Source organism: Salmo salar, chromosome ssa04 (genome assembly GCF_905237065.1).
Source record: "Salmo salar chromosome ssa04, Ssal_v3.1, whole genome shotgun sequence".
Taxonomy (NCBI): Eukaryota; Metazoa; Chordata; class Actinopteri; order Salmoniformes; family Salmonidae; genus Salmo; species Salmo salar.
In genome coordinates this window covers 54,265,837-54,287,608 of record NC_059445.1, presented here as the reverse complement: position 1 = coordinate 54,287,608, position 21,772 = coordinate 54,265,837, and the positions used below count along the sequence as shown (strand labels likewise).

The window sequence follows — 21,772 nt, the reverse complement described above, 5'->3', positions numbered from 1 at the left end:
AGGACAATGCTCCATCACATGCATCCAAGTACTCCACTGCTTGGCTAGCCAGCAAGGGCCTCAAAGATGCCTGAATAATGACCTGGCCCCCTTCCTCACCTGACTTAAATCCTATTGAGAACTTGTGGGCCCTTCTCAAACGTGAGATTTACAGTGATGGAAGACAATACACCTTTTTGAACAGCATTTGGGAGGCTGTGGTTGCTGCTTCAGTGAAAATTGATTGTGAACAGATCAAGAAACTGACAGACTCCATGGATGGAAGGCTCATGGCAGTTATTGAAAATAAGGGTGGCTATATTGGTCACTGAATATTTTTGAAAGGCCAAAAATGTTATATAGTATAATTGTCATTTTGTGTTACTTATCTGTTACACTTACTCTAAAAATTGAGAATAAACAAGTGAGTTGAGATAAATTATTTTTGTAATTTAGTTGCCTAATAATTCTGCACACTAATAGTTGCCTAATAATTGTGCACACTTATATATTTCCCTGAGAAAGACAAAACTCACTTTTCCTTTGTTAAACATTCAGGTTTGAGGTTCAATAACATTTTGGATTGACTGAGAGCATTGTGTTTGTTCAACAATAAAATGAATCCCGAGGAATACAATTTGCCTAATAATTGTGCATGCAGTGTATGTAACCACTGTACTCTCTCCTCTTCCCCTCTATGTGCCTTCAGGAGGGCCAGGAGCTGATCGATGAGAAGCCGGAGCTGCGTTCAGTGGTGCAGCAGAAGCTGGAGGAGATCAGGGAGTGCTGGACTGACCTGGAGAGCACCACCAAGGCCAAGGCCCGGGCTCTGTTTGAGAACAACAAGCCAGAGCCGGTGGTGAAGAGCTATTCAGACCTGGACCACCAGCTCTCTGGCCTGGAGAAACAGCCCCCTCAGCTGGAGCAGGCTCATCACCTACCCACCTTCAACGAGCAGCTGCATAAATTTCAGGTGTCTATTACTGTTATAGGTTGCTTTTCATGATTTTTATTGCTATGGCAGTTATTTTGTGACAACACATTTCAACTCATTTTATGTTAATTTATGTAATATTTCCAATCCAAATGTCTGTTAATGCTATAGAAGCCATTGTTGTTGACTTTTACATACCAAGTTCCCTGCCATCAGACACTAGGCTGGTTGTCGACCGTATAGTTTGTTCTTAAAGCCAGCTAACCCATTACATTGCATAACATTGAAACACAACACACACAAGAAAATAGCTCAAAGTGCTGTTCAAGCCCATGTGCTGTGTGTTTGGGCATCAGTCTCTCATCATCTATTCCTAACTTGACCTCCTCCTTCCCCCTGGCTGGCCTCCCTCAGTCTCAGATGGGGAACTTGTACAAGGACGTAGGGGAACTAGGGTCCCTCCAGGGGGTGTGCCTCCCCCAGCGAGGCAGCCTGGTGAAGGGTGGGGAGGGAGAAGGGGGCGAGCAGCCAGCCGTAGTGGAGACCCGCATCGTGCGCCTCATTGAGCCCCTGAAGGAGAGACGTCGCATCCTGCTGGCTTCCAAAGAGATGCACCAGGTCGCTCAGGACCTAGAGGAAGAGATAGTGAGTGACTGACACACTTCATTACTCCCTGGTGCCTCTAGCCTTTCTTTCCCTATGTTGATTGATTTAATTTATTTGACTATTTTTTAAATGCAAAAGTCAAAAGTTTGGACACACCTACTCATTCAAGGGTTTTTCTTTATTTTTTACTATTTTCTACTTTGTAGAATAATAGTGAAGACATCAAAATGATGAAATAACACATATGGAATCATGTAGTAAGCAAAAAAAGTGTTAAACAAATCAAAATATATTTTATATTTGAGATTCTTCAAAGTTGCCACCCTTTGCCTTGATGACAGCTTTGCATAGTCTTGGCATTCTCTCAACCAGCTTCATGAGGTAGTCACCTGGAATAGATTTCAAATAACAGGTGTGTCTTGTTAAAAGTTCATTTGTGGAATTTCTTTCCTTCTTAATGTGTTTGAGCCAATCAGTTGTGTTGCGACAAGGTAGGGGTGGTATACAGAAGATAGCCCTATGTGGTAAAATACCAAGTCCATATTATGGCAAGAACAGCTCATCTCAACCCAATTGAGATGGTTTGGGATGAGTTTGACCGCAGAGTGAAGGAAAAGCAGACAACAAGTGCTCAGCATATATGGGAACTCCTTACATTTACATTTAAGTCATTTAGCAGACGCTCTTATCCAGAGCGACTTACAAATTGGTGCATTCACCTTATAATATCCAGTGGAACAACCACTTTACAATAGTGCATCTAAATCTTTTAAGGGGGGGTTAGAAGGATTACTTTATCCTATCCCAGGTATTCCTTAAAGAGGTGGGGTTTCAAGACTGTTGGAAAAGCATTCCAGGTGAAGCTGGTTGAGAGAATGCCAAGAGTGTGCAAATCTGTCATCAAGGCAAAGGGTGGTTATTTTGAAGAATCTCAAGAATTTGTTTAACATTTTTTTGGTTACTACATGATTCCATATGTGTTATTTCATAGTTTTGATGTCTTCACTATTATTCTACAATGTAAAAAATAGAAAAAAATTAAGAAAAACCCTTGAATGAGTAGGTGTGTCTAAACGTTTGACTGGTACTGTACATAAGTGCGCTCCAGCTGGTGACGCCTCCACATGCAAAACATACTTCCCTCTCTCCGTGGCATCTTTCCTTCTCTCCCTCTCTCCACCTTTATCTCTCCATCTATTCTGTTATTTTCTATCCTATAGCCTCTTAAGGTGTCTAATATGATTTTCTAAATAGTTCTTATGTTCTGTGGTCAAAGGTTGACGATGTCTCCCATCCTTTATCAATTAAATCATCAGGGTCTCCTCTCAATGAGATAGGTTTGTACAGACTGTCACTGACCACAATTTGCTGATTTGTTATAGCTGTGGATCCAGGAGCGGCTTCCTCTGGCCTCCTCTAAGGATTACGGCAACAACCTGCAGAGTGTTCAGCAGCATGTCAAGATCAACCAGGTGAGAGACGGATGACCTCTATATGAGCACACAACACTATCTCTTCACAGCACAGCATAAACTCAATGACTATCGCTGCTCACCTCAGACCTAACTATAGTCCCCACACAACAGGACACATCGCCACACATTTTTATAAAGGAAAGCGAAAATGTGAGCTCTTATTGGACAAATTCAGATAATGCCTCCCAATTTCACTCTGTTTCGAGGCGTTTTTACCCAGCTAAACATGACCCCTGGTTCTTATTGGCCCGTCAGACACTGCAGAGGGATCTGCAGGGGCGCCAAGCGCGGGTGGAGGAGGTGTTGGATCGGGCGGGGATCATCGCCTCTCTGCGGACCCCCGAGGTTGACTTTGTGCGTGAGGGGGCGGGGCATGTGCGTCAGGTGTGGGAGGTGCTGAGGCTGGAGGCGGAGAGGAGGTCTGTGATGCTGGATGTGGTGCTGCAAGCCCAGCAGTACTACAGCGAGGCAGCCAAGGTGGAGTCCTGGCTGGCAGGCCAGAAACTGCACCTCATCAATGAGGAGAAGGGCACGGTACGCATGGGTAGCATGGTATCATGAGATTGAATTGGCAGGGTGGGTATGAGACTGGCCCATTGGTTAGTAGTCCACAGTGCTCCTGGAGGACCTTTACCATGATTTGCCTAATGTGCCTGTTAGTTTTTTTTTACAAAAAATGTATGTCTGGTTGATGGTTTGGATTTTGTCCCTAATATGAGGTCACTGTTGTGTAGGACGAGGAGAGCACCCTGCAGCTGCTGAAGGAGCACCTGGCCTTGGAGGCGACGGTGGAGAACTACGCTGAGACAGTGGGCATGCTCTCCCAGCAGTGTCAGCGACAGCTGGAGCTGGGGCACCCAGACAGGCACGGGCAGACACACTGACAGTCACACCCAGGCTCAAACTACATCTAAACACATGCTTCAATGATACTCCAACTCATACCCACAAACAACAGCTAATTCACTGGTGAAATTTTACCATAGACCATACAGAAAATAAAACGGGCTCAGTTTGTATAGGCTACTAAATTTCAGTGAACGATCCGTTATTTTACTGTCTACTGTGTCAGTTTCCCTCTCAATATCCCCCCTCTCTTTCTTTGACAGTGAGGGGATCACCAAGCAGCAGTCCCACATAGACCGTCTGTATGTATCTCTGAAGGACATGGTGGAGCACAGGAAGACCAAGCTGGAGCAGCAGTACTGGATGTACCAGCTCAACAGAGAGGTGGAGGAGTTAGAGAAGTGGATCACTGAGAGGGAGGCCGTTGCCAGCTCCACTGAGCTGGGTCAAGACCTGGAGCATGTCACGGTCAGTCTATCAATCAATCAATCAGGCAATGAATCAATCAATCAATTGACAATGGATGGTCACAATCAGTCCCTGGCGAATTACATTGTCATGTGTTTATTCAATAAACATAATTTTTGTGAGTATTTGAGTGTTAAAAACACAACTGAATGACACAAAATAAAGTGCAATATAAATGACAAATGAAATACGATACCTGACCTCTATAACTCTGGTCCCAAGCTTATTCTGGTCTCTCTCTCTCTCACAGATGCTACAGGAAAAATTCACCAAGTTCTGCTCAGAGACCAACAGCATAGGCCAGCAGAGGATGGAGCAGGTGAATAAGATGGTGAATGAGATGATAGACTGTGGCCATACGGACGCGGCCACCATAGCTGAGTGGAAGGACGGACTGAACGAGTCATGGGCCGACCTACTGGAGCTCATGGAGACCCGAAGACAGATGCTGGCAGCATCACACCAGCTGCACAAGTTCTTCACCGACTGCAAAGAGGTACAGCTCAGTGTTTCTCTAAGATTATTTTCTAGGTTCCCCAAGATTATTTTCAATAAGCAGAGGGAAACATAGCTAGGCAGGGAGACCTGACCTGCCTGTACAATGGTGGGAGAAACACTAGTACCTTTCGGCTGGATTTATATTAAATTACATCAAACATCATAGTGCTTGGAGGTGCTGGTAGACAGTGTAGACACTTTGTGAATATCCCTGGTGTGAGGTTGTATTTGTGAGGGTCTTGTGATGATGATGCTGTCTGTCCTGTGTTGTGCTGTGCTGTAGGTCTTGGCTCAGACTGCGGGGAAGATGAGGCAGTTGCCAGAGGTGAGGGCGTGCCAAGCCAGCATCGCCAACCCTGCCACCCTGCAGAGGCTCATGCTCTCCTTCGAGCACGCCCTCCAGCTGCTCGTCTCACAGGTATTGGTATTTGATTAGGATCCCCATTAGCTGTTGTGATAGCAGCAGCTACTCTTCCTGGGGTCCACAGGTGAGTGTAGACGAGGTGATTTGGTGAAATGTCCCCCTCTGACCTTAGAGGACCGTCAATGCACTTTGGCTCTCCTCTAACACCATTCACTCAAATAAGTAATGCTCCTGGAGGGCATGAGGACGTTACAGATGTTAACCCCAAGATACACAGTGCAGTAAATAGAATACCAATATGGACACAGTAGCAAAGATGAAAGATATTGTGTACCATATGTACCATATGACTGGAGTCATACTTTTGCCTCAACCCTAGCTAGCACACCTGATTAACCTGGTTGTATTCTAAACTGAAGACCAACCATGGTTAGTTGATGATTTGAAATGACAGAGGCATGTCCTATGTTGTATTCCAGGTAAGGCAGCTGCAGGAAAATGCGGCCCAGCTGAGGACCATCTATGCCGGAGAGAAGGCTGAGGCCATCATGAGCAAAGAGCAGGAAGTGATGTCAGCATGGAAGGAGCTACTGGTTTCCTGTGAGGCCAGTCGTGTGCAGGTCACCTCAGTGACAGACAAGGTGCAGTTCTTCTCGGTGGTGCGCGAGCAGCTCATGTGGATGGAGGGCATCATGGGACAGATTGGAGGGGACGACCCCAGGTAAGTAATGGAAGGTCTCCTTACCTGAACTAAATGCTAATTGTCAGCCATTTTGATAATCTCATAACTCTGATACTTGACTTGATAAATAGGCTCTTCTTAGTTTAAGGATAAAAAGGAAATGCATCTGTAATGTATATACTGAACAAAAATATAAAAGCAACATGCAACAATTTCAGCGAGTTACAGTTCATATAAGGAAATCAGTCAATTTAAATAAATTAGGCACTAATCTATGGATTTCACATAACTAGGCTTGGGCACAGCCATGGGTGGGCCTAGGAGGGCATAGGCCCACCCACTTGGGAGCCAGGCCCAACTACTGGGGAGCCAGGCACAGCCAATCAGAATTAGTTTTTCCCCACAAAGGGCTTTATTACAGACAGATATACTCCTCAGCTGTCCAGGTGGCTGGTCTCAGACCATCCCGCAGGTGAGGAAGCCGGATGTGGAGGTCCTGGGCTGGTGTGGTTACACATGGACTGTCTTTGGGAGGCCAGTTGGACGTACTGCCAAATTCAAAAAAATTACATTGGAGGCGGCTTATAGTAGAGAAATGAATGTGAAATGATCTGGCAACAGCTCTGGTGGACATTCCTGCAGTCAGCATGCCAATTGCACGCTCCCTCAAAACTTGGGACATCTCTGGCATTGTGTTGTGTGATAAAACTGCACATTTTAGAGTGGCCTTTTATTGTCCCCAGCACAAGGTGCACTTCTGTAATGATCATGCTGTTTAATCAGCTTCTTCATATGCCACAACTGTCAGGTGGATGGATTATCTTGGCAGAGGAGAAATGCTCACTAACAGGGATGTAAACACATTTGTGCACAAAAATAAGCTTTTTGTGCATATGGAACATTTCTGGGATCTTTTATTTCAGCTCATGAAACATGGGACCAACACTTTACATGTTGCGTTTATATTTTTGTTCAGTATATATATGTTATCTTCTATTTTAGTAACCATTTCAGGCACCCCTAGTAGAGCTAATACCTTCTTGATTGGCACATACTGTAGATAGACCCATTCATGTTATGCAATAAAGCTGTACTTAGTTTAAGAATAAAATGCTTTGACACCTTGACCTCATTTCTTTTAATATCTGCTATTCAGTTTAATTTGGTTGTGAAAAATGAGGGGAATATATGTTGTTTTTGTTTACAGTATTTAAGTAGTCCTCATTTATATTTAAGGATACATCACATACTTAACTCTACTTTCTTTAGCTGGTTTCTCAGAACCCACTAATCAAGCACCTGGCTAACATTTCACACATACTCTTTTCACACTAGCTGAGCTGAGCCGACCTGTACTTCGCAGGCCTGGTTACAGTATGTATCTACAATACAGTTGCTAGAACCATACTGGAAAGTACAATATAGGGAAAATGGTAATAGGTCCCTGTCTTCACTCTTCTTTTCTGACATTTGCATTTTGTGCTTCCCTCCTGTCTGACGCTGTCCTATGGGGTGGCTTCCGCCAGGGACTCGTCTTCTGCAGAGGTGATGATGAAACAGCATGGTGAGCTGAAAGCCAAGATGGATGGCCGTAGGAAGACAATACAGCAATGTGTGGAACTGGGAAAGATCCTGCTGGCCGCAGGCAACCCAGCCTCCGAGGAGGTCAGCATCACATATAACCTCACCTACATAAGTCTACAGCAAAACCAGATTACACTGAATCTGTATGCAGCAAAACCACACATAACACTGTATGGATCCAAACCACACTTCACATCACACTGTATGCAGCAAAACCACACTTCACATCACACTTTATGCAGCAAAACCACACTTCACATCACACTTTATGCATCAAAACCTCATTACACACTGTACTCACCTAGCACAAAATGTTCTGAGAACCATATGTTTCTTAGGACAACCACACTGTCACCAAGCTCTATGTTTTTGTTGTTGTTGCATACAACCATCCCACGACTTTCAGGGAATGGTGCAGGATAGTTGCTTGGCTTTGGAACATTCTCAGCACATTTAAGGAACTTGACAAAAAAAAAATATTTTCTTGGTATTTCATTATTTTAACAGAATATTTTCTAAAAGTTCAAACATGGTTACATTTAATTTACAGTTTGGTAATGGAACGTTCTCCAACTGGTTTGACATTGGGAATGTTCTCAAATAGTTTAGAGAACAACTTTCTTTTGTGGGAATTTCAGTACTTCAGCATAACGTTTCCTACCGGTTTCCTCATGATTCTAATTAAAGTCATATTCTCAAATTGTTCCAAGAACGTTAAGAAAACTTTACATAAAAACCACAAGAAAATGTTAGTAATGCTCAGATGAAGTTCTAAGAATGTTATTTAAAAACATATACATTCTGTTCTAAGCATCAACAAAACTCTATCATGTTAAAGCTGTAATATGTAACTTTTTGGGTGATCTGACCAAATTCACATAGAAAAGTGAGTTATAGATCTGTCAATCTCATTGAAAGCAAGTCTAAGAAGTGGTAGATCTGTTCTATGTGCTCTCTTTCTATGCTTCCTGTTCTTAAGTTTCGTTGTTGCGTCTTTTACTTTCGGTTTTGTACTCCAGCTTCAAACAGCTGAAAAGACAATATTTTTGGTTATGTAAAAAATATTTCACAGCGGTTTAGATGGTACAATTATTCTCTACACTACACTTGCTTGTTTTGTGACATAAACTGAAATTAGGTGAACTATTAGAATTTTTGGAACCAGGAAATGTTGGAACGATTTCTCCATAGTGCATCTTTATTAAGTGTGTTCAGGTGTGTTGGCTGCACCCTGTTTGAGTAGATGTAAAAAAACATTGCACAGCCTTCCAAGTGGCGCAGCAGCCTAAGGCACTACATCGCTGTGCTTTAGGCGTCACTACAGACCCGGGTTCGATCCCAGGCTGTGTCACAACCGGCCATGACCGGGAGTCCCATAGGGCGGCGCACACTTGGCCCAGCGTTGTCCGGGTTAGGGGAGTAATTGGATCGCAAATGGATATCATGAAAGTTGGGAGAAAAAGGGTGTAAAACACAACAACAACAAAAAAAACATGTTATGCTAGCTCCATCCTGGTGGCGGAATGGACTAATTCCATGGATAGAGAACAGAAGATTATTGGTTTGAATCTCACTGATGCCGTGGAACAATAAAAAATAAATGTGTTCGCATGATTAAAGGATAAGTAAATGAATTTCCATGTGTCTTATCTGTGCTTGGAGTTCAAAAATGTTAACCCAAAATAAGCTAGCAGTGTTATTAAAAGTCTTATTAAAACATTCAGTGAAAGTTTTAAGGAAGTTATTAAAAACCCTCCGAATAACGTTCTCAAAGCGTTAATAAAATCTCCCAGGAAAACTTTCAAGGAACCAAAGAAAAACATTTTCAGAACCTCCCTGCAACCGAAACATAAATGTTTCCAGAACAGGCAAAACGTTCACTTCTGTTCTCAGAATGTTTAAAAAGCATTCTGTTTTACCGGTCTGGAAACTTATGGCTTCGTTCCCACAACTAATGTGAAACTAAAAACATACGTTCCCACAACTTCCAAGGAACCAAATGTGCTAGCTGGTTAGGCAGCAAAACCACACTTCACATCACACTGTATGCAGCAAAACCACAATTCACTCATGCTGTGTTAGTTAAAACCTGCTGCAAAACTGAAAAAAATGAATAACTAAAAAGAGCAATGAATATTGTGTAGGTTTGTCTTCAATGGAGGTGTATCACTTAAACCTCACATGATGATGAATATAATTCCCTGTCAAGACTGACTTCAAATGTTTTAATATATTGTCGTTGCATTCCATTTGTTGTGATCTTGAACGCTCCCCAACCGTCTCTCTCCCCCTCTTGACACAGATAAAGGAGAAGTTGGATGCGCTCCTGGCTAAGCAGAAGGATCTCTCTGAGAGATGGGACAAACAGCAGGAGAAGCTACAGCGCAGTGAGTGACTCACTACACTGGCAGGCACCGTGGAGGGAGCACAAACAGCTTTCAAGCAGCACTGCAGAATTCTTTATATGGAAGGATGGAAGGGCTTGTGCTCGAGAGTACTGGTTTTAGATTGTGCCTCAGAGCAGGCTTCACACTGCACAGTTTTTGTGAACAACATGGCTTTCACTATGAATATTTATGTTTGTGTGTGGGCTTCAACAATAGTTTCAACGTGACTAGACTACACACTAAAATAAATAGTTATATATAGTACCAAATAAGGGTTATTTGGCTTGTTACCATAGTGGACCCTTTTTGGTGCTATATAGAACCATTTTTTGAAGTTTCTATAAAGAACCATGCTCATAAGGTCATTTCCTAAGGTTCTACTAATAACCAGTGCATTTACCTGGAGCTAACTGGAGCAGTGCCATTCCATAAGTGTTATATAGAACAGCTGGGGGACCCTAAGGAAAGAATTGGGAACCACTGATTTAGTCACAAGACACCGTAACTGGCAATAGTCATATTTAACAAGTATTGACGTAAGACATGACATAACACAACATATTAGATAAACTGGAATGACATTCTCACTCACGGTTGCACAGAAAGAGCTTAGCGCAAACAACGCCCCAAAATATTCAAATGAGCCACCGCCCCTACATTTTAATTATCCCTAAAAGACGCGTCATTATGGTTCAAAATATAACCATCACCTCTTTTTTTTTGCCTAAAATCACAAACCCAAATCTAACTGCCTGTAGCTCAGGCCCTGAAGCAAGGATATGCAGTTTCTTAGTACCATTTGAAAGGAAACACTTTGAAGTTTGTGGAAATGTGAAAGGAATGTAGGAGAATATAACACATTAGATCTTGTAAAAGATAACACAAAGAAGAAAAAAAACATTTTTTTTGTATTTTTTTTGTACCATCATCTTTGAAATGCAAGCGAAAGGCCATAATGTATTATTCCAGCCCAGGTGCAATTTAGCAGTGTATGTGCAAAGTTTTAGACTGATTCAATGAACCATTGCATTTCTGTTCAAAATGTTGTATCAAGACTGCCCAAATGTGCCTAATTTGTTTATTAATAACTCTCCTCAAACAATAGCATGGTATTATTTCACTATAATAGCTACTGTAAATTTGACAGTGGAGTTATATCAGAAATGTCTATGTCCTGGGAAATGTTCTTGTTACTTACATTCTCATGCTAATCGCATTAGCCTACGTTAGCTCAACTGTCCCACAAGGCACCTGAAGAAACATATTTTCTAAGTGTGTAGATTACACTTTACAAAACAGTACAGCCATCAAATACATCTGATACAACATCAACACAAAACCTTCAGAGTTGAGATAACCACGTCAAACTCAGACTTTCATGTAAATCATTAATTTATGTCAATGGAAGACCCATTCATGCCCATGCAGCATAAATGTGTACAGTATATGAGGTTCGTGAATGTTCAAAGACTTTGTTATAATAAGGAATATCGAGTTAAGCATGCCTATTCTCTTCTTCTTTCCTTCAGAGAAGGATCAGTTCCAGTATGCCCAGGAGACGGTGAAGGCGGAGGCCTGGCTGAAGGCCAAGGAGCCCCTGATTAGCTCCAGCTCCACCTCTAGGGAGGCTGGGGGGGCTGGAGGAGATGGCCAGGCCCAGACTGATGAGGTGGAGCAACTCATCCTCCGCCACGAGGCCTTCCGCAATGCTGCAGCCACCTGGAAGGAGCGCTTCAGCTCACTGAGACAGCTCTCCAATGTAAGCCTTTCTTTAGATAGATACAGACAGTCTACTTAAGTATTTACTTATGTCTGTTGTCTAACATATCTATTAGGATTTTGTTAAACAAGGGTTTAACTAGATATTTGATTCAATAATTTATAAGACGAGTCTTTGCAGTACATGTGTAGTAAACTTGCTAGTTGTTTTACTGTTACATTTGAGGTTACAGTTCACTTCAATCTCTCCTCTCAGGCAGAGAAGCTGAGAGAAGAACAGAGCAGCAAGCCTTCCCCAATGCCACTCTCCAGTCGGAGGATGTTCCCATCATCCTGTCTCACTCCGACCGTTCCTCTTGCTACCTCAACTCTGCTGAGACAGACGGTCCAGGTGCATATTGAGCCCAGGCCCAAGCAGACCAGTCTGGAGATGTCTGCCTCTGCCTCCTCTGCAGCCCAAAGGTTGGGTTCTACCATAGCCAGCTACGCTCCTGTCATAAATGGCTCTGGTTACCATGGACTGGACCATCAGAGCAGCAGCGGGGGATTGGAGAGTTCCAACTACTCTGGACTGAACCATCCGGGCGGTGGAGGAGTGGACAGCAGCTCTAGTTACCTTGGAGGGAACCATCAGACTGGCCCCCCGCCAGTGGATAGTTCTGGCTACCTTGGACTGAACCATCAAAGCAGTGGGGGTATGGTTAGTCCAGGCTACCTACCTCAAAACCAAAGTAGTGGGGGTGTGTGTGGTCCAGGCTACCTACCTCAAAATCAAAGCAGTGGGAGTATGGGTAGTCCAGGCTACTTGCCGCAAAATCTAAGTAGTGGGAGTATGGGTAGTCCAGGCTACCTGCCGCAAAATCAAAGTAGTGGGGGTATGGGTAGTCCAGGCTACCTGCCGCAAAATCAAAGTAGTGGGGGTATGGGTAGTCCAGGCTACCTGCCAAAAAATCTAAGTAGTGGGGGTATGGGTAGTCCAGGCTACCTGCCGCAAAATCAAAGTAGTGGGGGTATGGGTAGTCCAGGCTACCTGCCTCAAAATCAAAGTAGTGGGGGTATGGGTAGTCCAGGCTACCTTCCGCAAAATCAAAGTAGTGGGGGTATGTGTAGTTCAGGCTACCTGCCGCAAAATCAAAGTAGTGGGGGTATGGGTAGTTCAGGCTACCTGCCACAAAATCAAAGTAGTGGTGGTATGGGTAGCTCAGGCTACCTTGCACAAAATCAAAACAGTGTTGGTATGGGTAGCTCAGGCTACCTCGGGCAAAATCAAAGTAGTGGGGGTATGGGAAGTACTGGCTACCTTGCACAACACCAAGGTAGTGGGAGTATGGGTAGTTCAGGCTACCTTGCGCAAAGTGGTGGGGGTATGGGTAGTTCTAGCTATCTGCCTCAAAGTGGTGGGGTCATGGACCCCAAAATGGCATATGCTTGGCAGCATCTGAAAGCTGACTGCATGCAGCCCAGTATGAACCACATGCACAAAGCTGTCAACCCCCTCCTGGAGGCCAGCAGGGCGCAGAGGGAACAGTTTGGGGACATCCCCATGGTGGACATGATCGGGCCAGAGTCTGGCCTGGATCTCCTCCACGGCAGGCTCCAGAGGGACCCCCGCGGCAGCCGCTCCGACCCCCAGATGGACCACCTGCGGCGGGAGAGGGAGTACAAGCTGGGTCGGCAGACCTCCAGTGAACAGGAGATTCAGGCGCGGCTCAATGAGCTGCCAATGATTGTGCGCCAGGAGCGCTATAGGCGACGCCTGGAGAGGCAGTCGTCCAGCGAGCAGGAGGGCAGTGGGAAGGCGAGGACACCGAGGCAGGATGACTCCAGTGACATGGAGTCAGCCAAGGAAGGCTCCGACAAACGCTCAACGTGAGTCCAGGACTGCCTGGTCATAACCTTAGCAGTGCTTCACTGTCCTGTTTGTTTGTGGAAACTCATTTAACAAGCTCATTACAAAAAACGTTATTACAATTTGTCTGGTCAGCACTGTCCACCGTGATCCAAAACCATTGATTTGGAAGGTAGAGTATTGATTATATTCCCTGTTTGGGTGACTCATGGCAGAAACTGTGTCATTGCAGAGAGAAGAGAGCCACCACCATGGCTGAGATTGTGGAGCAGGCCCAGGAGAGAGAGGCAGCACAAGTAAGTTATTTCACATGTACAGTATTTAACAGTATTTCGTATTTTGTTTTTGTATAATGAAGATCGTTTGTTAGGCCACACAGGCCTGCTTTTTGGATTTCTGAATGACACACCTCTCTCCTGTCTGTTCCAGGCTCGAGGGGAGACGTACCGCCCCACCAGCAGCCTCTCAGCACCCGTGACCTACGAGCGCCCGCGCGCCCGAGACCGCCCCAAACCCCGCAGGAGACCCCGCCCCAAAGAGCCTGAGGAGAAGCGACGCTCTCGCTCGGCTCCGGCCCAGAGTCCGGCACAACTTCTTCCGCCCTCACACACTGCCCATAACGAAGGCTTCCTGTACCGCAAACACGACTTTGAGGGCCACCAGAAGAGTCCCAGCAGGTGGGCGTCCACCGACTTACAGTTACACACACCACACACCACGCAGACAAGAGTTAAAAAGTTAATGTAGCTAGATCACTAAAGAATATGTGTATATACAGTACTCTATTGACACACTATGACACACATATTGACACACTATGAGTTCACTTTGGAAGAAAGTAGAAACGTGCATAAGCTGTTGCCCAACAAGCTGTTCTTGTTCTTGTTTTGCAGTAAGTCCTGGGTGAATTTGTATTGCGTGTTGTCAAAGGGAGGGATCACTTTCTACAAGGACGCCAAGAGCACCACCACACCTTACAATGAAGAAACCCCACTCGACCTGAGCGTCTGTATATGTGATAGCACCATAGGATACAAGAAGAAGAAAAATGTCTTCGTTATCAAGTATGGCTTGATGAAGAGGATATTTTTTTACTCCACCTTATTCCTTATTTTAGCATATAATAATTTTCTTCACCTTAAAACGTTTGAGTGACCAGAGGATAGACTCTTGGTACTTCCAGTAACAATGTCTCTCTCCTTTCTTCTCCAACAGGAAAAATGATGGCAATGACTATATTTTCCATGCAAAGGATGAGGTAAGAATGCCTGTGATGAAATTGAACATGTTTCATTTAATGTCTTAACATCAATGTTTTATTCCCATTAGAGAGCTAGATAGGCCACCCCTCTGAGCAGAGTTCCTCTCTAGGTTTCTTCCTACAGTAGGTTCCTTCCTTCTAGGGAGTTTTTCCTGACCACTGTGCTTTCGCTTGGTTTTGCTTGTTCTTTGGGGTCTAGGCCAGGTAACCGTAAAGCACTTTGTGACAACTGCTGATGTAAAAAAGGGCTTTAAAAAATACATTTGATTTATAAATTACTGGTCCTGCTTCTTGGTTTTGTGGAAACCCTGACAATATCATGTCTCTGGGTGCACTTTTGCAGGAGGACCTGAAGGCTTGGGTCACTAACATCACCACCAGTATAACTGAACACGAGGAGATCGCCAAGTGGGACAAGCCCACCACCTCGTCCACAGATCCCGACCGCTCGGAGAGGAAGGAGAAGTCTGAGGGCGACGCAGACGCCAGGTCAGAGAGGTCTGAGATGGGAGGAGAGGTGGAGGAGGAGGAGAGGTCAGAGAAAGAGAGGTCTGAGAAGGGAGAGGGGTCCAAGAAGACGGGAGAAGGCTCAGAGAAAGCAGACACGTCGGAGAGGGGTGAGAGGGCAGAGGGAGGGGGAGGGGGCTCCAGCACGTCAGGGAAGAGCAAATGATCCCCGCTGAGTGGAGGAGTGGACTGGCATCCAACCATCTAAAGCCCCCCCCCTCCTAACTTTACCCTACGACACCAGACAGTGCTGAACAAGAGAGACGGAGGGAGATGTGTACATTTTTGTGCATATCTTCTCTCTTTTTCTCTCTCTATATCTCTCTGTCTCTCTCTGTGACATCCTGAGGCTTGGGTCCTAATGTTAACTGTGACTGACTGATCTTTCAGCCCCTCCCTATCCCCCTGGCAAAATACATCAATACTTGCATTGCATTGTGGCCCTTGCTGGTAGGTTGGAGGATAGGGGAGATTAACCAGCGCCACTGTGTGGTCACAGGCATTTGTCACAGTCACGACTCATTGATCATTTATCTCTTGGATTCACAGCATCTCTCAGTATATATATAATATACCTATGACTGACTATGTAATGCTCTGTCTAAAACAACCCAAGCAGTGGTGAATGAAATGTCTCACAATATTTTGAAAAAGCTTTTTTCTGAAGCAATATACTTTTTTATTTCTTCTCTTTGTTTGAGAGAGAGTGAAAGGAGACAAGAAACAGTTGCTTATTAATTCTATGATTGTTCACATTCATCATCAGCTTGTTTCCGGCAGGTCAGCAGCACCTTAAACACTTCCAACACGTCTGTGTATACTCAGCATATTGACATTCCAAACCCACCTCATCGCTATCTCTGAGTCATGTTGTCATGATGGAATGCTAGTATTACCTACTTGTGTTAATAATTGAATTGATCAACACATGATTCTCTTCTGAACTCTTGGATTAATCATGTACAGGCCCATGCCATGCCAGGAATAAAGGTGAAATAGTGTTGCCAACTGATTAAAACTCAATCACATTCAAGAGTCTATTCAAGGAGGCAGTGCCCAACTTGACCTCCTTGTGGTGCCAGACCTGTGTCATGGCATGACAGTATAGTGCACCTTCTATTTGAATGCCTTCATGTTCTTCGTGGTCTTGAGAAGTTCACCCATTTTTAAATGAATTTGGCAGTGCAATAATTCCACCTGAAGGGAAGGTCTGTGTAAAATGCTAATATCATTGCGCAACATCTTAAACTATCCCCACATAAAGTATGGTGATAAGAAGATATGTTTTAATGACATAGCAGAGAAAAGCCCAAGCCAGAAATAATTCATGCTTCTTACGACTGCTATTTGATCTGAGACAAATTAAGAAGCATTAGAACCTCATTGCTATTTTTATTATATTATTAGAATATATTTGACAGGGACTGTAATGGTTTCACTTGTGAAAATACAGTAGTGACATCAACATTAGGTGAACCCCAGAATATACAGTTGAAGTCAGATGTTTACATAGACTTAGTTTGGAGTCCTTAAAACTTGTTTTTCAAACATTCCACAAATTTCTTGTTAACAAACTATAGTTTTGGCAAGTCGGTTAGGACATCTACTTTGTGCATGACACAAGTAATTTTTACAAGAATTGTTTACAGACAGGTTATTTCACAATTCCAGTGAGTCAGATGTTTACATACACTAAGTTGACTGTGCCTATAAACAGCTTGGAAAATAACAGAAAATGATATTATAGCTTTAGAAGCTTCTGATAGGCTAATTGGCATAATTTGAGTCAATTGGAGCTGTACCTGTAGATGTATTTCAAGGCCTACCTTCAAACTCAGTGCCTCTTTGCTTGACATCATGGGAAAATCAAAAGAAATCAGCCAAGACCTCAGAAAATAAATTGTAGACCTCCACAAGTCTGGTTTATCCTTGGGAGCAATTTCCAAACGCCTGAATGTACCATGTTCATCTGTACAAACAATAGAACGCAGGTATAAACACCATGGGACCACGCAGCCGTCATACCGCTCAGGAAGGAGACGCGTTCTGTCTCCTAGAGATGAACGTACTTTGGTGTGAAAAGTGCAAATCAATCCCAGAACAACAGCAAAAGACCTTGTGAAGATGCTGGAGGAAACAGGTACAAAAGTATCTATATCCACTGTAAAATGGGTCCTATATCGACATAACCTAAAAGGCCGCTCAGCAAGGAAGAAGCCACTGCTCCAAACTGCCATAAAAAAGCCAGACTACGGTTTGCAACTGCACATGGGGACAAAGATCGTACTTTTTGGAGAAATGTCCTCTGGTCTGATGAAACAAAAATAGAACTGTTTGGCCATAATGACCATTGTTATGTTTGGAGGAAAAAGGGGGAGGATTGCAAGCCGAAGAACACCATCCCAACCATGAAGCACGGGGGTGGCAGAATCATGTTGTGGGGGTGCTTTGCTGCAGGAGGGACTGGTGTACTTCACAAAATAGATGGCATCATGAGGAAGAAAAATTATGTGGATATATTGAAGCAACATCTCAAGACATCAGTCAGGAAGTTAAAGCTTGGTCACAAATGGGTCTTCCAAATGGACAATGACTTCCAAAGTTGTGGCAAAATGGCTTAAGGACAACAAAGTCAAGGTATTGGACTGGCCATCAGAAAGCCCTGACCTCAATCCCATAGAAAATTTGTGGGCAGAACTGAAAAAGCGTGTGCGAGCAAGGAGGCCTACAAACCTGACTCAGTTACACCAGCTCTGTCAGGAGGAATGGGCCAGAATTCACCCAACTTATTGTTGGAAGCTTTTGGAAGGCTACCCGAAACGTTTGACCCAAGTTAAACAATTTAAAGGCAATGCTACCGAATACTAATTGAGTGTATGTAAACTTCTGACCCACTGGGAATGTGATGAAAGAAATAAAAGCTGAAATAAATCATTCTCTCTACTATTATTCTGACATTTCACATTCTTAAAATAAAGTGGTGATCTAACTGACCTAAGACAGTGAATTTGTACTAGGATTAAATGTCAGGAATTGTGAAAAACTGAGTTTAAATGTATTTGGCAAAGGTGTATGTAAACTTCCGACTTCAACTGAATCATAAACTATTTCTCCCTCCCTGTTTTCTGTCTTTCTGAGATTAAACCAATAGAAAATGATTGTCAGTCAGAGGAGGATTTATGTACAATTGTCATGATCTAGTCATTCAATTTTAGATATCTTTACGTACAGTACACCAATAAATCCTATGCTCTAATAAACAGAGTTCTATGGAATGAAGTGGGTTAAGATTAAAACATTTACGTTAATCTACACAAATGAAATGGGGAAACAACATCAGTCAATTACGATATTACTGTTTATTTCATTTAAATGAAAAATATGCAAATTAGGAGTCACTAGCAAAGGATAGTGTATATACACCAATATCTAGTTACACTTAACATTTTACAAGGGAAAAGAGTGCTGGACCTAGGTACATTTGTTGTGTATTTATAAATGTGTATTTAATTTAATTGATCATACGGGTTTGCTACAGACAGTTTTTTCTATTAGTAGTTAGATCCTGTCAGGCAAGTGAATTATTATAAGAACAGTCCTATTGCGAATGATAGGCCTTCGCTACATTTACTTGAACTGGTTAACTGGCTTGGATGATAACAAAGAACTTGCTAACCTGAATGCTAGTTTATTTAGCAACTCTGGAGCTGATCAGACTGGTATCCAGGCTACACACGTTTTAGCTGTGACTCTTGAGCTATGACTTCAAAGCTAAATACAACCATACATCCACAAAATGTTTTGCTTGCTTCAGTCATATTGGATGATTAATTATAAACATATATTGATAAGAAAGTTAATGAACACAAATAAAATGTTGGTTTAGTTAATATTGTACACCTACAATATGAAACCTCAATAGCCAGCATAGTATGATTGAAATTTGGTCAACTCTGTTTCAAATGGGCTACTTTTTAATTATGTTTACAGATATGTTTTATCTGATTCCTAAATGCCCCATACCATGGACCTTCCAAATCAAACATCATTGCTTAAAGTGGTCTGTGTGTGTTATTAGTCATAACCAAATCTGTAAACATTTTAAATAATAAACCTTGTCAAGCCTTATCCCCAAAACCAGTATTTAGAAAATGAATTGATTTCACAATATACTCAATACAGACTGTTCCATTTGACTCAGGATGCAAATACTGGCACTCATTGGTATTAAAGTGTTATGACACAAGCAACAGTCTAACTGCAGCTTGTTGATTGGACGCAGTTAACTTATTGGTAAGACTTGAATATATCATGATATATGTGTTATGTCATCTGTTACAATGTCGACTAGAAACTGTTGAGAAACTGTCAATTACAGTATAACAACAAACTGTCTATTGTAGGTGGTTATTGTAGGTACCACCATGCCATTCTGAATTACAGGCTTTAAAAACAAATGGTACCTAAAATGATAATTTATTAGTAGGCTTATTACGAAATTGTTTTCATTGTAACTATTTCCTCCGGAATTGAGCCTTTCATTGCAATACATATTTATTAGTTAAACACTAGTAGCTGTTTCTCTTATTTTCCACTGTGGAAAGAGAGAGGCTCTCCTAATTCTATTCATTCTAATTCTATGGTTCTGCCATCTACATTCTTATCAGAGAAATCCCAGCATCACTTGATGAAACAAACAGGTTAATACTATAATACTTACTAAACACACATAAATACTACAATATCTACTAAACACAGAAATACTATAATGCCTACTAAACACACAGAAACAATGTAACGTAAAGCTCTTGACCTCATGGCTGGTGTTTTTGTGATTTTGTGTTTTTCTTGTCTCAGATACTGTGTTAGTGTACCTTAATGATACCTATACCTTGCTGCTATGACCTTTTCTCTATGTAAACCTCCTTACTTGCTGATGCAAAATTTACGTGAACATTGGTGTATGCTTGACACAGAGATGTTAAGCCAAGAGTTTTTGAAAAAGTAATCATCAACCATCCTCCACAGATCAGTAGATACATAATGCATTCTATATAGTAGTGGGAGAGAATAAGAAATTCCTGATGTTGCAGCCACTCAATGTTTAAAAATCAAAGTAAATTTGCTTGATTGAGTAGAGAAATTTAACAGATTCCTGTGTTAGAGATTTCACTCTGAAGTAGAATAAAACATTTTAAAAAATGAATTTGGCAAATTAGTAAACCTTGCCAGAGTGTACTGTTCTTGAGACAGGTGTACACAAAGGTCAATTCTCTTCATTTTGAGGGGGTAAACATACTGTCATTATAACACCTCATGACGTAATCACCAATTAGCATTGGCAAACATTTATTAGAATTCATGGACTTAATCCATATGACCAGCTATGTACTTAATGCTCCAATCTCCACTTCTTAATGCCTTTGTGCATTTAACACATGGAGTGTCATGACTGGTAATGTCAAGTGTCATGATGACACACTTATGTAGGCATAATGACACAGTTATGTATACGCCTTCAACTAAAGTATTCCCTGTATTTAACCAAGTCATTTGTTAATTGTTTTGTAAGAAGAAGAAAAACTGTCAGTGTCATAAAGCCACCTGGGGATAGTAACTGAACCACATAGCTCTGACAACCTAAGTGAATAAATCAGTCATAGATGTCAAATGAAGGGCTGGTCTTTTAAAAAACAACTGTGTTTTCTGTTTTGAGGTAATAACGCTTCAGATCAGTAAGCTTGAAATCTTTGCTTATGTACAGTATGTTGGTACACAATAAAACATTTTTATGCTGTATTCTGTAGCCCTCTTATAGCAGATCAGTGAAAGGCTGAAACACATCAGAGCTACTCGCAGGTTTCAAGAGAGACGCAAGTGGAAACATTAATTGATGATGTGCACAGTGTAAAACGCTAGTGGCGACGCAGGGTCTATAAGAAATATACATGTATACGGTATTGCACAAAGTCTGCACAACTCAATGTATGTCTTTTAAGAATGTACATTTTAATTCTGATTTGTTTATTAATAGACTGGAGCAACATCTGCCAATATCTGTCTGTTGAAATATGGTATTGTCTCATAAACTCTGTTCATCCCTTAATCTGGGCACTGTCGTTTTTAATACTGTATATAACTTGACTGGCACCCATTTACATGAAAATCACATGTAAATGTGATTTTCATGTACATTTATTTCACAATGCACAAGAACCTCAAATCTAATTATTGGCTCTGATCATTGGCCCATTTCCAATAATATAAGCAGATAAATTCTGTATAGCTTCTATATGATATGATACTGTGTAAAATTATTTACTGAGACGTGTTCTCTGCAATAATACTTTAGGTGTATGTTGGTCTTTGTGCTGCACCAACCTGCAGATCTCTATCACTACATCTCTGTTTTAGACATGGACACTGGTAGACATGGAACTGTCCTTTCAAGAAGTCGGTTGAGTCCAAATGTATGCCCATGCACCACCAGTTTGTTATCGCCACATGCCAGGCTTCAGACACACAGGTAGTGAAGGAGACTACCAATTAGTGAACTCAAATGAAAAGGATATCTTTATCTATTTCAAGTCTTCTGCAAGCCATGAAACAACAA

At 42.4% G+C, this 21,772-nt stretch overlaps 1 protein-coding gene across 1 annotated transcript in view; it reads left to right on the top strand.

The window, feature by feature from the left end:
* Nucleotides 1–16,167, top strand: part of LOC106603546 (spectrin beta chain, non-erythrocytic 4) — a 28,242-nt gene extending 12,075 nt beyond the window's left edge. The window contains exons 2-19 of the mRNA XM_045717106.1: nucleotides 689–952; nucleotides 1,328–1,558; nucleotides 2,902–2,991; nucleotides 3,250–3,528; nucleotides 3,729–3,859; nucleotides 4,104–4,308; nucleotides 4,559–4,804; nucleotides 5,090–5,224; nucleotides 5,650–5,891; nucleotides 7,379–7,517; nucleotides 9,739–9,823; nucleotides 11,353–11,582; nucleotides 11,799–13,411; nucleotides 13,624–13,687; nucleotides 13,821–14,068; nucleotides 14,285–14,455; nucleotides 14,607–14,649; nucleotides 14,996–16,167. Coding sequence (XP_045573062.1) covers nucleotides 689–952; nucleotides 1,328–1,558; nucleotides 2,902–2,991; nucleotides 3,250–3,528; nucleotides 3,729–3,859; nucleotides 4,104–4,308; nucleotides 4,559–4,804; nucleotides 5,090–5,224; nucleotides 5,650–5,891; nucleotides 7,379–7,517; nucleotides 9,739–9,823; nucleotides 11,353–11,582; nucleotides 11,799–13,411; nucleotides 13,624–13,687; nucleotides 13,821–14,068; nucleotides 14,285–14,455; nucleotides 14,607–14,649; nucleotides 14,996–15,325 — 4,746 coding nt within the window. The 3' untranslated portion in view covers nucleotides 15,326–16,167. The remainder of the gene's footprint in view (nucleotides 1–688; nucleotides 953–1,327; nucleotides 1,559–2,901; nucleotides 2,992–3,249; nucleotides 3,529–3,728; nucleotides 3,860–4,103; nucleotides 4,309–4,558; nucleotides 4,805–5,089; nucleotides 5,225–5,649; nucleotides 5,892–7,378; nucleotides 7,518–9,738; nucleotides 9,824–11,352; nucleotides 11,583–11,798; nucleotides 13,412–13,623; nucleotides 13,688–13,820; nucleotides 14,069–14,284; nucleotides 14,456–14,606; nucleotides 14,650–14,995) is intronic.
* The last annotated feature ends 5,605 nt before the right edge of the window (nucleotides 16,168–21,772 follow it).